The 17,495-nt window shown below is 48.5% G+C and overlaps 1 protein-coding gene across 8 annotated transcripts in view; it reads right to left on the bottom strand.

Moving 5' to 3' along the window:
- Positions 1 to 17,495, bottom strand: part of PTK2B (protein tyrosine kinase 2 beta) — a 121,742-nt gene that overhangs the window by 33,760 nt on the left and 70,487 nt on the right. For all 8 annotated transcript variants that reach the window (XM_077925369.1, XM_077925371.1, XM_077925376.1 and 5 more), the window contains 8 exons: positions 14,791 to 14,931; positions 13,768 to 13,842; positions 11,822 to 11,923; positions 9,984 to 10,101; positions 4,221 to 4,260; positions 3,633 to 3,679; positions 2,974 to 3,027; positions 779 to 876 (listed from right to left, as the gene is read on the bottom strand). In XM_077925369.1, coding sequence (XP_077781495.1) covers positions 779 to 876; positions 2,974 to 3,027; positions 3,633 to 3,679; positions 4,221 to 4,260; positions 9,984 to 10,101; positions 11,822 to 11,923; positions 13,768 to 13,842; positions 14,791 to 14,931 — 675 coding nt within the window. The remainder of the gene's footprint in view (positions 1 to 778; positions 877 to 2,973; positions 3,028 to 3,632; positions 3,680 to 4,220; positions 4,261 to 9,983; positions 10,102 to 11,821; positions 11,924 to 13,767; positions 13,843 to 14,790; positions 14,932 to 17,495) is intronic.

The following is a 17,495-nucleotide window of genomic DNA, read 5'->3' as shown; positions in this document are numbered from 1 at the left end:
ACAGTGCCTCCTCGCAACCCAATATTAAGAGATAGACTCCCCCTGAACATGGAAGTTCCATTGAGCCTGCTTTGCCCAAAGGCATAGCAGGGGAGCTTTCCGCACAACGCAAACATTTTTTGGGGAGTAATCCCTATTCTTAAAGGTGGGCAGGAACACCCACCTTTCAATCACCTTTCTAATGACATCAGGTGGTTTAAGGAGGCAGAGGCTTGTCTCCCATCTTAGCGCTGATCAGAGATATGCCCCTACTTGCTCTTGGATAGTAAAAGGCACAAAGACAGAATTATCTCTAAAATCAGTGCTGCAATTCCACAGCACTAAGATCGGACGCATGAATAAGGCTTCCTGCTCTTTCAGTTTACGGCTAGAGAGCAGGCAGAGTCTCACCTCTTGATCTTAGCTCTAAGCGTCACAGCGCCGTCTCCAGTCTTAGCGCTGTGGCATTGGCTGTGAAGATTGAAGATTAAGACATCTCTGTGCACCTGATTTCAGGTGATTTACAATTGGACACGGTTTGCCCCAAAAGGGCTGGCGAGCCAAATTCAGAGGCTTAGCAAGCCTAGGTAGGCCTGTGGCCTGGAAGATCACCAGTGATGGTATATTTTATAGAAGCCTGCTGCTCTCAAAGTCCTGGGATAGTTGACCATGTAGAGCATGAGACTCTTAATCTCAAGGTTGTGGGTTTGAATCCCACCTTGGGCAAAGGATCGTTACATTGCAGGGGGTTGGACTAGGTGACCCCTGCGGTCCCTTCCATGATTCTATGATGGCTCACCTCATTGGTGTAAATGCCCTCGTAGACCTCGCCGAAGAAACCCTCCCCTAGGATCCGGCCCAGGACGACATCTTCCCGGGAGATCACGAACTGTTGAGCTGTGCAAGAGAAAGCGTCAACAACACACTGGTTTTAAATGAAGGATAAAGCACAGCTTCCATCTGTATAGACCAGAAAGGGGGGGGGGAGGAGAGATTGTTTTGTCTGCCAGCAACTGCCAGCTCAATAGGGGGTATAGGCAGTAGATTGGTGGCAGTGTGCAGTGGTTAAAGGGCCAAGCTTCTGCTGCAGAAAAAAATGCTCTACCCAGATCTCAGCTCTGTAACGCCACAAACTCACTAGATTGGGCTTATGCAAATCACTCTCTTTCAAAACCTTAACTGCCCACTTGCAATTTGGCAATAATCATACTGGCCAACCTCACAGGTGTGGGAATGTTCAGGGATGCAGGAGAGGATATATTGTTCGATTATAGCCTTTCCAACTTGTGTTAATAATAAGAAGTTAACAAGTTCACAATTTAGCAGAGTAACATTCCCCTTTTTATATTCGCAGCGGATGCGTTTGCTCAGGCTCGCTAAAGCCTCTATAATAACTGCTCTGGTATTTTCCCCTTATTCCCTCATAAAAGATAAGACACGACACAGTCTTCTATAAAAGTATTCAAAGAGTTTACTCACTCACATTCTGTTCACAATTGGATCTCAGAAGGCAGACTTAGCTTAGAAAAGTAACATACACCTGGAAACTATCTCATAAGGAGACAGTCCCTTTGTCCTCTCTTGGTTGGAATCCAAGAGAGCATCTTTGGCTAAGCAGATGTTGCTTCTTCAATGCATGTAGTCAAAGAGAGAGAGATGGCTGCCCTGCCCTGTGCATTTGTTGTTCCCTGCACAGGTGAGGCCACACCCACCTCCAGTCCCATGCAGAGGAAGTCTGTCCCAGCCCAGAAGGAAACAGGAAGTTTACCTGCTGGCTGGACAAACATTCCTCCCCATGTGTAAACATGTTCACTCTAGGAATGTTGTACTTGACTGCTCTTGTGTGTCACATCCCATAGCAGGGTCGTTGCAAAGCACCACCACCAATATGTAGTGCAAACGGCCATTACTGCCATCTCCCCTGTGTGTCAGTGTGGCCTGGTGTGGTAATAGTAAAAGTGTCAAACGAGGACTTGGGAGACCACGGTTCAAATCCACACTTAGCCATGAAGCTCACTGTGTGACCTTGGTCCAGTCACTGTGTCTCAGCCTAACCTACCTCACAGGGTTGTTGTGGAGGTTAAATGAGGAGAGGGAGAACCAAATATGCCACAACTTAAATCTTTTTTTTTGGGGGGGGGGAGGTGTAATGTAATTGTGATGAAGGAATAAAGACCTGTTTAGCTCCAGTTGCCAGATGTGTGTTTCTGTGTAGCAATAGTGGACTCCAGAACTCAGCAACCTGAAAATCCCGGCTTCTTTGAGCTCAGAAGTAGACACTGCACTAAGTTTTTGCTTTAAAAAATACAGTGGTAGCTCCGGATGTGAACGGGATCTGTTCCGGAGCCCTGTTTGCATCCAGAAGCGAATGCAACACGCATCTGCGAGTTGCGATTCAGCGCTTCCATGAATTGGCGTGACCTCATTTTGAGCGTCTGCGCATGCGCATGCGGCGAAACCCGGAAGTAACGCGCTCCGTTACTTCCAGGTTGCTGCAGAGCACAACCCGAAAATATTCATCCCGAAGCTACTTCAACCCGGAAATATTCATCCCGAAGCTACTTCAACCCGATGTATGACTGCATTGCACGGCTTTCTGCATTTAGCCTAGTGATGGAAATTTCCTACTGGGACTGCCCCTGCCCTACCAGTCCCCACGGTATAGAAATTGTCCCTGTGAGAAGCCACTAAAATTCACTGAAAGCTTTGCATCTAACATTGTGATATAGCCTCTTCTTGTGAACCACACAGGTAGAGATCAGGGGTCGCCAACATGCTGCCCTCTCTATGCTGTCAAACGCCTTCTCCCATCAGCCAAAGCAGCTGGCCTGGCCAATGGCCAGGTGCAATAGGAGCTGCAGTCCTCAAACATCTGGAGGGCACCCCCTTAGCCACCCCTGGAATGGATGCCGGAGCCAATCAACCTCTCCTGTACATCAATTCATTCCTAAGAGGGGAAAATTAATTCGCAAGTGGTCCAGAAGTTGCACCTACCTCCAGATTTCGGCCGGGATGCTTCGTCTGGAATTTCAGCATAAATATCAGAATCTGGAACAAAGCAGCCCGTTTTAATTGTTATGCTGTTTTAATGGGGGCGGGTTTTAATCGTGGATGGTTTGAATATTATTCCACTGTGTATTTTAATTACACATTGATATAAAACTGGAGGCAGGCCGGGAACCGAGGGCATACCCAAAACCACCTGCCCCTCAAGAACACACCCAAAGAGTTGTGTTATTTTTATCTTTTGTTTGTAAGCCGCTTTGGGATTTATTTGAATAAAAAGCGGAATAGAAATAGGAAAACAAAACAGAAAAGTTGAAGGAGGCGAGAGAGAGAGGCATCATCTCTGACGTGTACATGGGTTTTTCTGCCCTCGTTATTGCCTCTAGCCAAACAAGATCTGGCAAGAATTTGTGATGCTTTGTAAACCTGTGCAGCCTATTGGGTCAGAGGTGGAAGAAGGACAACAGGATTTGGGTGGGCACAAATTACGCTTCCGTAATTCCACTGACTCTCTGAAAACGTGCTCCTCCAGTGGCTTCAGATGGATCGAAGCTGCTCTCTCTGGCTTGGCTTGCAATTCATTTTATTTTTTCCTGAAGCAGATAGTCCTCATGGATCGGATGGCAGGAAGACAGGATTCAACTCACCCCCACTGAAGCTCTCTCTCAGCGTGGACCTCCTCTCCTCTATGTGCCTGAGGGTAGAAAGAGTCTCCGATGAATGATATATAATAATAATAATAATAACTTATTATTTATACCCCACCCACCTGGACAGGAGTGCCTGGCGTGCTCTGGTCCATGGGGTCACAAAGAGTCAGACACAACCATAGCTGTCAACCTTCCCTTTTTTTGTGAGAAATTCCCTTAATCCAGCGCCGTTTCCCGCTGCTTCCAGCTACTATCCCGGATTGTTAGATATTCCGTAGACTGTCCCCGGAACAGGTGAGGCTGCTGATCCCTTATTTTCGAATCTGAAAGTTGACAGCTATGGACACGACTAAATGACTAAACAACAACAACAAACAGGTGGGCTTCTCTGCCTGTCTGGTGTCTAGATGCACGCCCGACAACTTTGGGGTTCCCCCCCAAAAAAGGGCAAGAACTCTGGGCAACCCTTTCCTAAAATAATAAAGCATGAAATTAAACAAAAGTAAAGGTAAAGAGAAAATGAAAGTGTCCCTGGATTCCTTGAAAAAAATCTGGTAACTATGGGTTAGAGGGATTCATACTTACTGTACTGGGACCTGAGGCAGGCTGCTCCTCTTATCATTCTCTGTGGAGAAAGAAGAGGGAAAGGAATGTCAAGAGAGCACATCACAGCTGTCAACCTTTCCCTTTTCTTGTGAGGAATCCTATTCGGAATAAGGGAATTTCCCTTAAAAAAAGGGAAACATTGACAGCTATGGAGCACATAGAATCATAGAATCATAGAATCCTAGAGTTGGAATAGACCACAAGGGCCATCGAGTCCAACCCCCTGCCAAGCAGGAAACACCATCAGAGCACTCCTGACATGTGGTTGTCAAGCCTCTGCTTAAAGACCTCCAAAGAAGGAGACTCCACCACACTCCTTGGCAGCAAATTCCACTGTCAAACAGCTCTTACTGTCAGGAAGTTCTTCCTAATGTTTAGGTGGAATCTTCTTTCTTGTAGTTTGGATCCATTGCTCCGTGTCCGCTTCTCTGGAGCAGCAGAAAACAACCTTTCTCCCTCCTCTATATGACATCCTTTTATATATTTGAACATGGCTATCATATCACCCCTTAACCTCCTCTTCTCCAGGCTAAACATGCCCAGCAGCTCCCTTAGCTGTTCCTCATAAGGCATCGCTTCCAGGCCTTTGACCATTTTGGTTGCCCTCCTCTGGACACGTTCCAGTTTGTCAGTGTCCTCCTTGAACTGTGGTGCCCAGAACTGGACACAGTACTCCAGGTGAGGTCTGACCAGATGCGAAACTCAAAGCTTGGACTCAGCTTCCCCATCTTGCTACTGCTGACAGATTGGTTCGCTTGCTTCTTTTCTTGCCTCCAAATCACCAGGGACTAGTAGATTTCCCTTATTCCATCCCATTCTTCGCCCAGGTGTTTGTTTGCTCGGTCCCATTATCCTCCCCACCAAACAAACACGAGGCATCTCTAATCTGGATTCTGGAACAGTCAATTGCACCCCCTCCTAGGAGCATTCATGGCCTGACAATGCCAGCCCACCTTCGTTCTGATATAGAATCGTAGCGTTGGAAGGGACCCCGAGGGTCATCTAGTCCAACCCCCTCTGAGGCAGGAAGCACAGCTCAAGAATCCATGGCAGATGGCCACCCAACCTCTGCTTAAAAACCTTCTAGGAAGGAGAGTCCACCACTTCTGGTGGGAGACTGTTCCACTGCTGAAGAAGCTCCTACTGTCAGAAAGTTCTTCCTGATGTATAGTCAGAATCTCCCTTGTTGTCACTGGAAGCCATGGGTTCGAGTCCTACCCTCCAGAGCAGCAGAAAACAAGCTTCCTCCCTCTTCCAGAGAGCCAGTGTGGTGTAGTGGTTAAGAGCGGTAGTCTTGTAATCTGGTGAACCGGGTTCGCATCCCCGCTCCTCCACATGCAGCTGCTGGGTGACCTTGGGCCAGTCACACTTCTCTGAAGTCTCTCAGCCCCACTCACCTCACAGAGTGTTTGTCGTGGGGGAGGAAGGGAAAGGAGAATGTTAGCCGCTTTGAGACTCCTTAAAGGGAGTGAAAGGCGGGATATCAAATCCAAACTACTACTACTACTACTACTACTCTTCTTCTTCTTCTTCTTCTTCTTCTTCTTCTTCTTCTTCTTCTTCTTCTTCTTCTTCTTCTTCTTCCACGTGACAGCTCTTAAGCTTTGTGAAGATGGCTCTCCTATCTCCTCTCAGTCTCCTCTTTTCCAGGCTAAAAATACCCAGCTCCTTCAACCGTTCCTCATATGGCTTGGTTTCCAGACCCCTGATCATCTCAGTTGCCTTCCTCTGCACATGTTCCATGAGGGACCATGAGCATTGATGAAACACAGTGTGCACTTGCCTGTTATCTGATAAAGCCACTTCCGCCCTTCTGAGGCGGTGGAATTGCAGGCTTCACGGCCCCACCATGCAAAAAGCGGCTGGAGCCCAGCCCCTGCGTGATTGGGGGAATCCCCGGCCGCGTCACCCCTTGGCCAGCCAATTGGCTGGCTCTGGGGGCATGGCCTGCCAGTGTGGTGTAGTGGTTAAGAGGGGTAGTCTCGTAATCTGGGGAACTGGGTTCGCGTCTCCGCTCCTCCACATGCAGCTGCTGGGTGACCTTGGGCCAGTCACACTTCTCTGAAGTCTCTCAGCCCCACTCACCTCACAGAGTGTTTGTTGTGGGGGAGGAAGGGAAAGGAGAATGTGAGCCGCTTTGAGACTCCTGAAGGGGAGTGAAAGGCGGGATATCAAATCCAAAACTCCAAACTCTTTAAGGCAGGACGCGGCCGGGGATCTCCCTCTTTTGCCACCTGCCAGCTGTTCCTGCTTTTCCCGCCCTATAAGGTTGTCGTTCCTTGACCTTGCTATGGACCTCGGTTGGTCACCATTGAGGGGCCTGGTAGGAATTTTCCCACTTGGCAAATTGGCACCAGCCACTTGGTTTCCGCCTACCTCGTAGCAAATCGTCACAACTTTCTGGGTATTGGTGGTTAGGCATTGGTATTGTTCTGTGGTTGGAAGAGGGGAGGAAGCGCCTTCACCTGCCCCACATATTGAAGGGTAGTCCAATAAAGGATTCCTGGGGGCGTGGCCCTGTCCGTAGCCTATGGAGGTGAGGGCCTAAGGCACGCCCCCTATCAGTGACCCCGGGGGAGTTCCTAGTTGATGTGCATCAGCAGGACTCCCCCTACTGGTGGTTAACCCTTCCTGGACTTCAAGTGGATGGGCTGAAGTCGGATATAGTCAGTTAGGACCAATGCCTAAGCCAATACCGCTCATCACCTGTAACCAATAAAGTTGTGGCTGTATTTAGCCCATTAACCTTAATAATTGTGTCATGTCTCATTATTTCCACTGGGGGGAGGACGGGACTCGCCACGCAATTACAAACAAAGGCATCAAGGCCCCCTTTTTGATCTTTTCATATGAACCTAAGAAGAATATGCTGGATCAGGCCATGGCCCATCTTGGACCATCATCCTGTTCTCACAGTGGCCAACCAGATGCCCGAAAGGAAAAGCTGGATTTGAGCCCAATAATTTCCCCTCCTCCCTGTGGTTTCCAGCAACTGGTATTCAGTAGCCTCCAACTGTGGAGCCAAAGTAGAGCCATGCTGGTTAACAACATCCAGCCATAGTCCCCTCCTCCTCCATGAATTTATCTAAAGCGTGTTCTCCATAACAGAGAGCACGTGTTGCGGTGGGTGCCTAAAGACCACCCCACTGTTGTTTGGCTAATATTTGGCCAGGAGCTGTGACTGGGCAAAAGTGTGTTTCTGGGGAGTTTGTTATGTTGCAAACTGGTGGGAGGGGTCAGAGGGCTTAAATACAGGGGCTTTCTCTTGGGCTGCATGCACCGGATCCCCCGCCCACCCTCCCTGAAAAGGGAGGGGGGTTCATTGTCCTCTGACCTTGCTATGCCTGTCATGGGGTCGTCTGCTTTGAGGCAGGGGCCTGGTAGGAATTTGTCCATTTGACTGATTGGCTGGTGCCATTTGGTTTTTGCCTACTGCGTAGCAAATCGTCACAACTTGTAAGGTTGGCGGTTAGGCATTGGTTAAAATTGGTTGGTGGAGGGGTAAGTGCCTACCCCTCAAATGGTGGTGCGGAAAGGGAATCCAGGGGCTTGCCATTCTTTTCGTCCTTGTCCCTGGCATCGGACTTGGGCCATGCAAGCCCCACAGGAACATGAGGGTGAGAAGTGAGGGACTGATGCCCAGCTTCATTTCTCCCCAATATTGTTTTCCCTGACTGGCTTCCGCTGGAACCCGGAAGTCAGTTCTGTCCCTGGGGCAAAGACAGATAGTCGTAACCAATGCCTAAGCAACCACTCACGTGTGCGTATTTAAATAAAGTTGTGGCCAAATCCATGCCAAAAACCTTAAACAAAAATTGATGTGTGTGGTGTGAGTTATTGGGGTGGCTCGGGGACCTCGACATGCAATCCTCTTTTAAAGCTATCTATGTTGGGGGCCATCACTGCCTCCGGTGGCAGGGAGTTCCATAGTCTAACTACATGCTTCCTGAAGCAGGGCTTCCTTTGATCTGTCCTGAATCTTTGAATATTCAGCTTCATAAATATTCATGAGTTTTAGTGTTATGAGGAAGGAGGGAAAGATTGTCTGCTTTCTCCATGCCACGCTCAATTTTATAAACTTCTACCGCGTCGCCTCTTTCTTGCCTTTCCTCTAAGTTAAAAAGTCCCAAATGCTGCAACTTTTCTTCATAGGGGAGTCACTGCTGGCTGCATGTTCACTGAAGGTTTATTTATTTAGGGGATTTATTGACCGCCCTCCAGCACTTCCTCCCAGGAGGGCAGGCAGGTATAAGAACAAAGCAATACAATAAAATTCAGCAGGGTCTCCGCTGAGTAAACCAGCTGGACCACAAGGCAGCAATCAAACGTAGCTGTGTGCGATGTTGGAATATCTGGGCAGATAAAAAGGGAGCTTTCAGATGGAGCAGGAATTGTTTGTCCAACATTTTTGCAACGACACTGCCATCTGGCGGTTGCTATCCTGCGCTTTCCAGTGCAAATTTCTTTTCTCATAGGACGTTTGGGTTCACTAGATGGTGACATTGTCTAGCCTGTCAAGTGCAAATTTTGTGCAAACAAACCCAGATCAGGGCTGCACCTGGAGGCAAGCACAGGTCATCTGGAAATCCGCTCCACTTACCTGCGGGGAGGAGTTGCGGTGGACCGCGTGGCCACCACCTCTCCTCCGGGGGCGGGGGGCAAAGTCCCCCATTGCCCGGGGGATCCTGGCCACGTCAGTGCCAGCCAGCCAATCTGGTGGCTGGGGGGCATGACCAGGAACAATTTAAACACTGGCATGAGCTGGACATCTTCCTCTTGGCTTGCTGCTATAAACTAAGCCAATACCACTCACAGTCTGTAATCAATAAAGTTGTGGCCAAAATTTGCCCAGTAATATTAACATAATGATCACTGCAGATGGTGACAGCAGCCACGAAATTAAAAGACGCCTGCTTCTTGGGAGAAGGGCAATGACAGGCCTAGACAGCATCTTGAGAAGTAGAGACGTCACCTTGCCAACAAAGGTCCGTATAGTTAAAGCCATGGTTTTCCCAGTAGTGATGTATGGAAGTGAGAGCTGGACCATAAAGAAGGCTGATCGCCGAAGAATTGATTCTTTTGAATTATGGTGCTGGAGGAGACTCTGGAGAGTCCCATGGACTGCAAGAAGATCAAACGCATCCATTCTTAAGGAAATCAGCCCTGAGTGCTGACTGGAAGGACAGATCGTGAAGCTGAGGCTCCAATCCTTTGGCCACCTCATGAGAAGAGAAGACTCCCTGGAGAAGACACTGATGCTGGGAAAGATGGAGGGCACAAGGAGAAGGGGGCGACAGAGGACTAGATGGTTGGATAGTGTTTTCGAGGTTACCAGCATGAGTTTGACCAAACTGCGGGAGGTAGTGGAGAACAGAGGTGCCTGGCGTGCTCTGGTCCAGGGGGTCACGAAGAGTCGGACACGACTAAACGACTAAACAACAACAACAACATTAACATAATATCTGTGTCCTGGTGTCTTATTCTTTGTGAGGGGGTGGTTGCGGGGTCTCGACACGCAACTAGAAATATCTCAGAGCAGGCACTGGGCAAGGCTTGGCTGGCAAGGGTTTCCACCCACTAGGTGTCACAGCCAAGAAGACTCCGTCTCCACACACACACACACACACACACACACACACACACACACACACACTGCCCAACCTCAGATGGTGCTGGGACCTGGAGAAGGGCCTCGGATGAAGGTGGTAAGGCTTGGCCAGGCTCAAGGAGTTGCTTTCTCACCTCTGTTGGGACGGACGATGAGAGAGGTGTCCAAACCCCCCTGCAGCCTGCAGTAGCCATCGATCAAGTCCGCCATGTTTTCTGCCTCGGCAAGAGAGGCTGTTTTGATCGCCAAGGACTGCAAAGCAAAAAAAGGGAGAGGGTGTCTGTTTGTCAGCCTGGGGGAGAAGACTAAAGAGTCCAAGGACTGTGGCTAGAGTTTTCTAAATCAGTGCCAGCACCAGGCATGGTTTATAATCAGGATTTATGGGAGTTTTACACCAGCAACTGATTGCCCATCTCAATCTCTCTCCTTGAACAGAGAGAGGTAGATAAGGACACATTTGCCCACGTTGTCGTCCTCACTTTCTCATCCTTCAATAATAATAATAATAATAATAATAATAATAATAATAATAATAATAATAATAATTTATTATTTATACCCTGCCCATCTGGCTGGGTTTCCCCTGCCACTCTGGGCGGCTTCCAACAAAACACTAAAATACAATAACCTATTAAACATTAAAAGCTTCCCTAAACAGGTCTGCCTTCAGATGTCTTCTAAAAGTTTGATAGTTGTTTTTCTCTTTGACATCTGGTGGGAGGGCGTTCCACAGGATGGGAGCCACCACCGAGAAGGCCCTCTGCCTGGTTCCCTGTAACTTGGCTTCTCACAGTGAGGGAACCGCCAGAAGGCCCTCGGTGCTGGACCTCAGTGAACGGGCAGAATACATTTGTCGTGCCACATTTCCACAACAGTTTTAAATGTTTGATGTTTTATTGTGCTTTGAATTCTGTTGGGAGCCACCCAGAGTGGCTGGGGAATAAATGAATAATAATAATAATAATAATAATAATAATAATAATAATAATAATGTCAGGGCTGCCTCAGGTCCCAGCTCACAAGAGACCAACGCCAAGTCCAGTTTATATACAAAAATGTTTATTGAAGTTCATTGTACGCTCCACAGCCGAGGCGCGCAGCCCCACGTCTGTTACGCTTAGACCGCTGAAGTCCCCTCTGAGTCAGTCCCTCCTCTGCACCAGTTTAAGAGGGCTGTGCTGCTCCACCTCTTCCTTTCTTTCCTTTTCCGCAGGGTCTTCCTGCCCCCTGGGGTTTCGCCCCTCCTGGATTCCCCTGACGCTGAATCCCCAGACAGCTCTGCCCCCCTCCTGCGTGCTTTGGGACCTGGCTCCTCCTCCGGGCTCCCTGTTCTTCCGCGCGCCTCCACATCTGAACTTGGCGCACGTTCGCAACCGCCAACCTTCCTCTTGACAGTTACACTACTCCCTGCACTACTCCCCTCCCTTTCCGGGAGGATGTCTTGCTCCGATCTCCCCTCCCTCTCTGCTTTCGGACCTGCTTCTCCTGTCACTCTGGAATGTCCACCGCCTTCACTGCGCTCTGGCGGAGAAGCCGGTCCCGACTCCCAGCTCCCACTTTGGGTTCCCCCGCTGGTCCCCTGCTCCTGACGAGTCCCCCCTGTGACTCCCCTTGGCCTGACCACAGGCGCCCCCTTCTGGGAATCCTCCGATTCACTTGAAAGACTCATGGAATCCCTCAAGTCATTGTCATCCTCTTCCTCGCTGCCCTGGGATTCTTCCCCCTCGCTCTCTGTCTCCTCCCTCACCTGTGCCTCTGTCCCTGAACCCCTGACAAATAATAATAATAATAATAATAATAATAATAATAATAATAATAGTCCTACAAAATTCAGCAGTAGTATTTCAGTGCCCATTTCTCCAGTTTCACCAGCACGTTTGCCAGATACATTTCCCCCCACCCCCCCAAGCCATTTCCCCATATATAATGAATTTCCACATTATTTCCCCAATGCCTCCTCCTTCCTTCTTACCTGGGGGTTCCCTGTCAGCCCCAGCTGCAAGAGAGCTTTTCCTTCCTCTGCGGCTGAACACTTTATGGATTTGATGTGCTTGAACTCGGCCAGGCATGTGGGCTGCAGTGAGTCATAAACAAACAAAGGGGTTTTCATTTGCAACAGCGATCAATGAAGTCTGGGTGGGTGGGCGCTGTGCAAAGGATGAGCGTGGCAGAACATCAGCACCCTGACTCATGCCCACCCATCCTCCCTTCTAAATCCTGCAGATGAAAATTTACTGTGCGTCCTACATAGGTCTACAAAGTCCTGCTGCATTCACAGGTGCTTACTCCCAGGTAAAAGCGGGCGCAGTATGATAGCCTGAGGCTCTGCGGTGAAGCCCCCAAAATCAACCCACACAGTGTACTTGACAATGTGTTTTGCTCGCTAGCTCTTTCCTCTGGCAGAAGCCAAGCTGCTGGGTCAAATGCAGAGGTTGTATCTGACTAAGGCACGCTCAGAGAAGACTCATTCAAATCGGTTTTTAACTTAAGGTAAGAGGGGACGCGAGTGGCGCTGTGGGTTAAACCACAGAGCTTAGGACCTGCCAATCAGTAGGTCGGTGGTTCGAATCCCCGCAACGGGGTGAGCTCCCGTTGCTCGGTCCCTGCTCCTGCCAACCTAGCAGTTCGAAAGCAAGTCCAAGTGCAAGTAGATAAATAGGTACCGCTCCAGCGGGAAGGTAAACGGCGTTTCCGTGAGCTGCTCTGGTTCGCCAGATGTGGCTTAGTCATGCTGGCCACATGGCCCGGAAGCTGTACGCCAGCTCCCTCGGCCAGTAAAGTGAGATGAGCACTGCAACCCCAGAGTCGGACACGACTGGACCTAATGGTCAGGGGTCCCTTTACCTTTACCTTTTTAAGAGGTCAAGGACCCCTGGACGGTTACGTCCAGTCAAAGGCGGCTATGGGGTTGCGGCGCTCATCTCGTTTTCAGGTCGAGGGAGCCGGCGTTTGACCACAGACAGCTTTCCGGGTCCTGTGGCCAGCATGATTGAACTGCTTCTGGCATAACAGAACACTGACGGAAACCAGAGCGCACGGAAACACCGTTTACCTTCCCGCTGGAGTGCTACCTATTTATCTACTTGCACTTTGACATGCTTTCGAACTGCTAGGTTGGCAGGAGCTGGGACAGAGCAAAGGGAGCTCACCCCGTCACAGGGATTTGAACTGTCACCCTTCTGATTGGCAAGTCTTAGGCTCTGTGGTTTAGACCACAGTGCCACCTGCATTGATTAAGGCATGCTCAGAGAAGACTCATTCAAATCAGTTAATAACTTAACATCTGTTGATTTCAACAGGGGTATGACTTAGGGGTGCCTGTGCAAGACCTGAGCTCCTGTCAGGTAAATAAGGCAGGCTTTCCACATCTGTGCTGCTGGAGGCTAGTCACATATAGCATGCATTCTTTTACTCTTACTTTTCTTTTTTTCTTTTCTTTCTTTCATTTAATTCCCATCATCCCTAGCTAACAGGACCAGTGGTCAGGCATGATGGGAATTGTAGTCCCAAAACATCTGGAGGCCGAGTTTGCCTATGCCAGATTTATAGCATGCATTCTGACTCTCACGGAGCCAGGCCACAGAGCAAAACCACAAAGAGGCATCACACAGGGATATTGAAGAGTGCGTGAAAACGCCTTTTCCTCGGCGCATTTATGGAAGAAGAAGAGTTTGGATTTGATATCCCGCCTTTCACTCCCTTTCAGGAGTCTCAAAGCGGCTAACATTCTCCTTTCCCTTCCTCCCCCACAACAAACACTCTATGAGGTGAGTGGGGCTGAGAGACTTCAGAGAAGTGTGACTGGCCCAAGGTCACCCAGCAGCTGCATGTGGAGGAGCGGGGAATCGAACCCGGTTCACCAGATTACGAGTCCACCACTCTTAACCACTACACCACACTGGCTCTCAAATGCCTTACCTTTGCTTCTTTGCTGGTCATTTGCCGGATCCCTTTTGGCCCGATCACCAGGTCTACTGTGATGCTCCATCCTTGCTGGAAAAGGGAAAAGGGAGGGAAGTCATTTTGGGGTGCTCTCCTGATGCTCACGAACTCTGGTCAAGTGTCCCCCATTGATAACGAAATGGAATTTGGGCTCAGACTCCCATAACTCCCTTCGACAGTTCTGTTAGGTTTAGGAGTTTCAGAAATCCAGGACATTAATGATCGGTTTTTGCACATGAATTCTTCACATTATTTTTTTTGTAAACGCATTTATAACAACAGTAAAAAAGAAAGGAAATAAGCTGGTAACTACAGTACAAAAACAAGGTAAGTTCACCATCATGATACTAGTCCGAAAAACAATATTTTTTGTAATTTTAAGTTGTCATACCCTAGTTCCAGGTAGGTAGCCGTATTGGTCTGCCGTAGTCAAAACAAAATAAAAAATTCCTTCCAGTAACACCTTAGAGAAGTTTAGCTGGTCTCTAAGGTGCTACTATGGGACGCTGGTGGCGCTGTGGGTTAAACCACAGAGCCTAGGAGTTGCCGATCCAACTGCACTGATGCAATGAGCAAACGTGATTTGAGACATGTTATGTAGCGAGTTGAGTAGGATCCAAAATGCAGCAGTCTGATTGGTCCTAGAACAATAGGACCCAGAATGCAGCAGTCTGATTGGTCCACAGGAGCCACCCAATCCAGCTCCAGGTGGAAGTGAATCTGCAACCTGATTGGCCTACAGGAGAATCCCGGAATTAGCCAATCACGAATTACCATTGTGTAAATAATGTATATAAAGCAGACATTCTGGGGGAACCTCCATTCCTCCTCACCACTATGAGCTGAATAAAGAGCATGAAATCCACTCTCGACTCTGAGTATATTTCAAGACACATGGGGAGAAAACAACCTCGCTGCGTTTTTAGGTCGGCAATGTGTGCACAGACAGAGCCATAGTCCGGCTTGAAGGAAGGTTGGAAGAGGCAACTGGACACTCACAATCAGGTCGCAGCGGTAGCTCTCCTGGTCAATGTTGGCGATGGTGGACAGAGTGCTGAGGAACTTCAAGATGCACTCGTCTTCCCGCAGGAGTGCGTACTGCTGGAAAGTCTGTTGGATCATCTTGCGGAACTGCTTGGGCTGCGGGGAGGAAAGCAGAGGAGAAGAACGGTTTGTTGTTTTTTGGTTAAATCGTTTTTATTAATTTCCCAATAAAAAACATCCAATATCGAATCATAATCCAATAAAAACAAAAAACTAAAATAATGAAAATCCATTATATGATTTCTGACATGACTGAGAACCGCAGAGCCAGAGACAAAGAAGTTTAGAGTGTTAAAATCGAGATGGAAATAACGACGAGAGGCAGGATTGAGATTTGGAGATATGTGTCAAGGTCCAGAGTATGGGAAGTCCAAAAAATTAATATCTACAATTTAGAACGGTTTGTTGTTTTGATAAATATTTTTCTTTTTCAGGATCTCTGCACCAGTTTGTTCCACGGTTTCTAAGCAGCCTACAATCCGGTTGCAAAGGAGATACAGGAAAGGTGAAGCCTGTTAAAACGAACCGTGAAATCTTCTAATTTTCCTAAGTCTAAGAAACGGCACTAACAGAGGATAGGGGATTAATGTGGTCTTCCTAGCCATTGCCAGAGCTATTTGTCAAAACTGAGAGAAAAAAAGAGGACACCATCCCTGAGAGAATGGATCTGGGACATAGTATGCATGGCGAAGTTTATATGCACTGGCTCCCGGTGGAGTACAGGGTCAGGTTTAAGGTGGTGGTTTTGACCTCTAAAGCCCTTTGTGGCTTAGGGCCCTCGTATTTATGGGACCATCTCTCCTCGTCTGCCCCACAGAGGACCTTAAGGTCCATGAACAACCATAGTTTAGAGGTCCCAGGCCCTAAGGAAGTCAGACTATCCTCCACCAGGGCCAGGGCCTTCTCAGTGGTGGCTCCCACCTGGTGGAATGCTCTGTCCCATGAGACTAGGGTCCTGCAGGATTTAACCTCCTTCCGCAGGGCCTGTAAGACAGAAGCTCTTCCACCCAGCTTTCAATTTGAATTCAGCCTGATCTTTTATTCCCCTTCCTTCCCTCCCCCTCCCCTTTTTATGAAGATTATCCGCTCTGAGACCCCACAGCTAATTCTCCCCTGGTCTCCTCGCTGGCCCAAGTAGGACTAATTCAGCCAGCTAGCCCTGGGGATCATCTAATGTTTATTGGATGGCTTTCCCCCCCTAAACTGATTTTTGAACTTTGAATTTTATTGTTATTCATGTTTTTATACTGTATTTTATGCTGCTTTTACAATTAAGTGTTTTAAATTTGTTGCTAGCCGCTCTGAGCCCAGTTTTTAAACTGGGAAGTGCAGGTTTTTAATCACGTACTGGAGTGATAACATACAGGATAATGTAAGCCCGTTTGCATGACCCAGAACCATGTGATATTCATTTATTGTTTTTGACATTGGTATGGAAATCTGTTCCTATACATTCAGTTCTAGATAGCACTTTGCACTTTTATTGTATTTGGCATCTGTTACTATACTTTTGTTATGCTACAAATAAATACAGTCATACCTCTTGTTACGTTTGCTTCATGTTACTTTTTTCAGGTTGCGTCCCGCAGCGACCCGGAAGTACCAGAAAGGGTTACTTCCGGGTTTCGCCACTTGCGCATGCTCACAAAATGACATCATGCGCATGCACAGAAGCGGCGAATCACGACCTGCGCATGCACAGATGCGCAGACACGGGTTGTGTTCCTTTCATGTTGTGAACGGGGCTCTGGAACAGATCCCGTTCGCAACCAGAGGTACCACTGTACATGTTTTTTAAAAATATCAAACCAACCGTAAATTCAGAAAATTGGAACAAGCCTGCCAAAATGAAAAGGTCTTCCTCATTGGGTACCAGATGTTCAACAGGGAGGGGGCCTGTCTGATCCCAAATGGGAGGGAATTCCGCAGAATTGAGCCCACAAGACTGAACGCACGGCTTCTGCTGGACACATAGAGACCACTAGCAGGTAAAGGTAAAGGGACCCCTGACCATTAGGTCCAGTCACGGACGACTCTGGGGTTGTGGCGCTCATCTCGCTTTGCTGGCCAAGGGAGCCGGCATACAACTTCCGGGTCATGTGGTCAGCATGACTAAGCCGCTTCTGGCGAACCAGAGCAGCGCACGGAAATGCCATTTACTTTCCCACCGGAGTGGTACCTATTTATCTACTTGCACTTTGACGTGCTTTCAAACTGCTAGGTTGGCAGGAGCAGGGACCAAATAATGGGAGCTCACACCGTCGCGGGGATTCGAACCCCCGACCTTCTGATCGGCAAGCCCTAGGCTCTGGGCTGGGATCTAAGGGGTCAGGTGGTCCCTAAGGTATCCTGCACTCAAGTAGTTATGGGCCATGTAATTTTAGGCAAGAACGTGGCTCAGTAACGTATGGGCAGCATTGTGGCTGTGTCGTCTGGGGCTGATGTAGTCCCAAACTTCTGGAAGGTACCCGTTTGGCAAAGGCTGGGTGAAATGTGAAGCTACCATGAAGCTTGGGGAGACTAGGAAAACGCAACATCCCACAAGGGCTTTCCTCTCCACTTATTCCCCCAAAAGTTAATATACATCCCAGACACTTGGGAGATTGAGGGCTGTCCTTCCTTGGAGGTTGGCTGGCCATCTGCCATAGATGCTTTGGCTG

This window comes from Podarcis muralis, chromosome 3, assembly GCF_964188315.1.
Source record: "Podarcis muralis chromosome 3, rPodMur119.hap1.1, whole genome shotgun sequence".
Classification (NCBI taxonomy): Eukaryota; Metazoa; Chordata; class Lepidosauria; order Squamata; family Lacertidae; genus Podarcis; species Podarcis muralis.
This window is presented reverse-complemented; position numbering and strand designations above follow the sequence as displayed.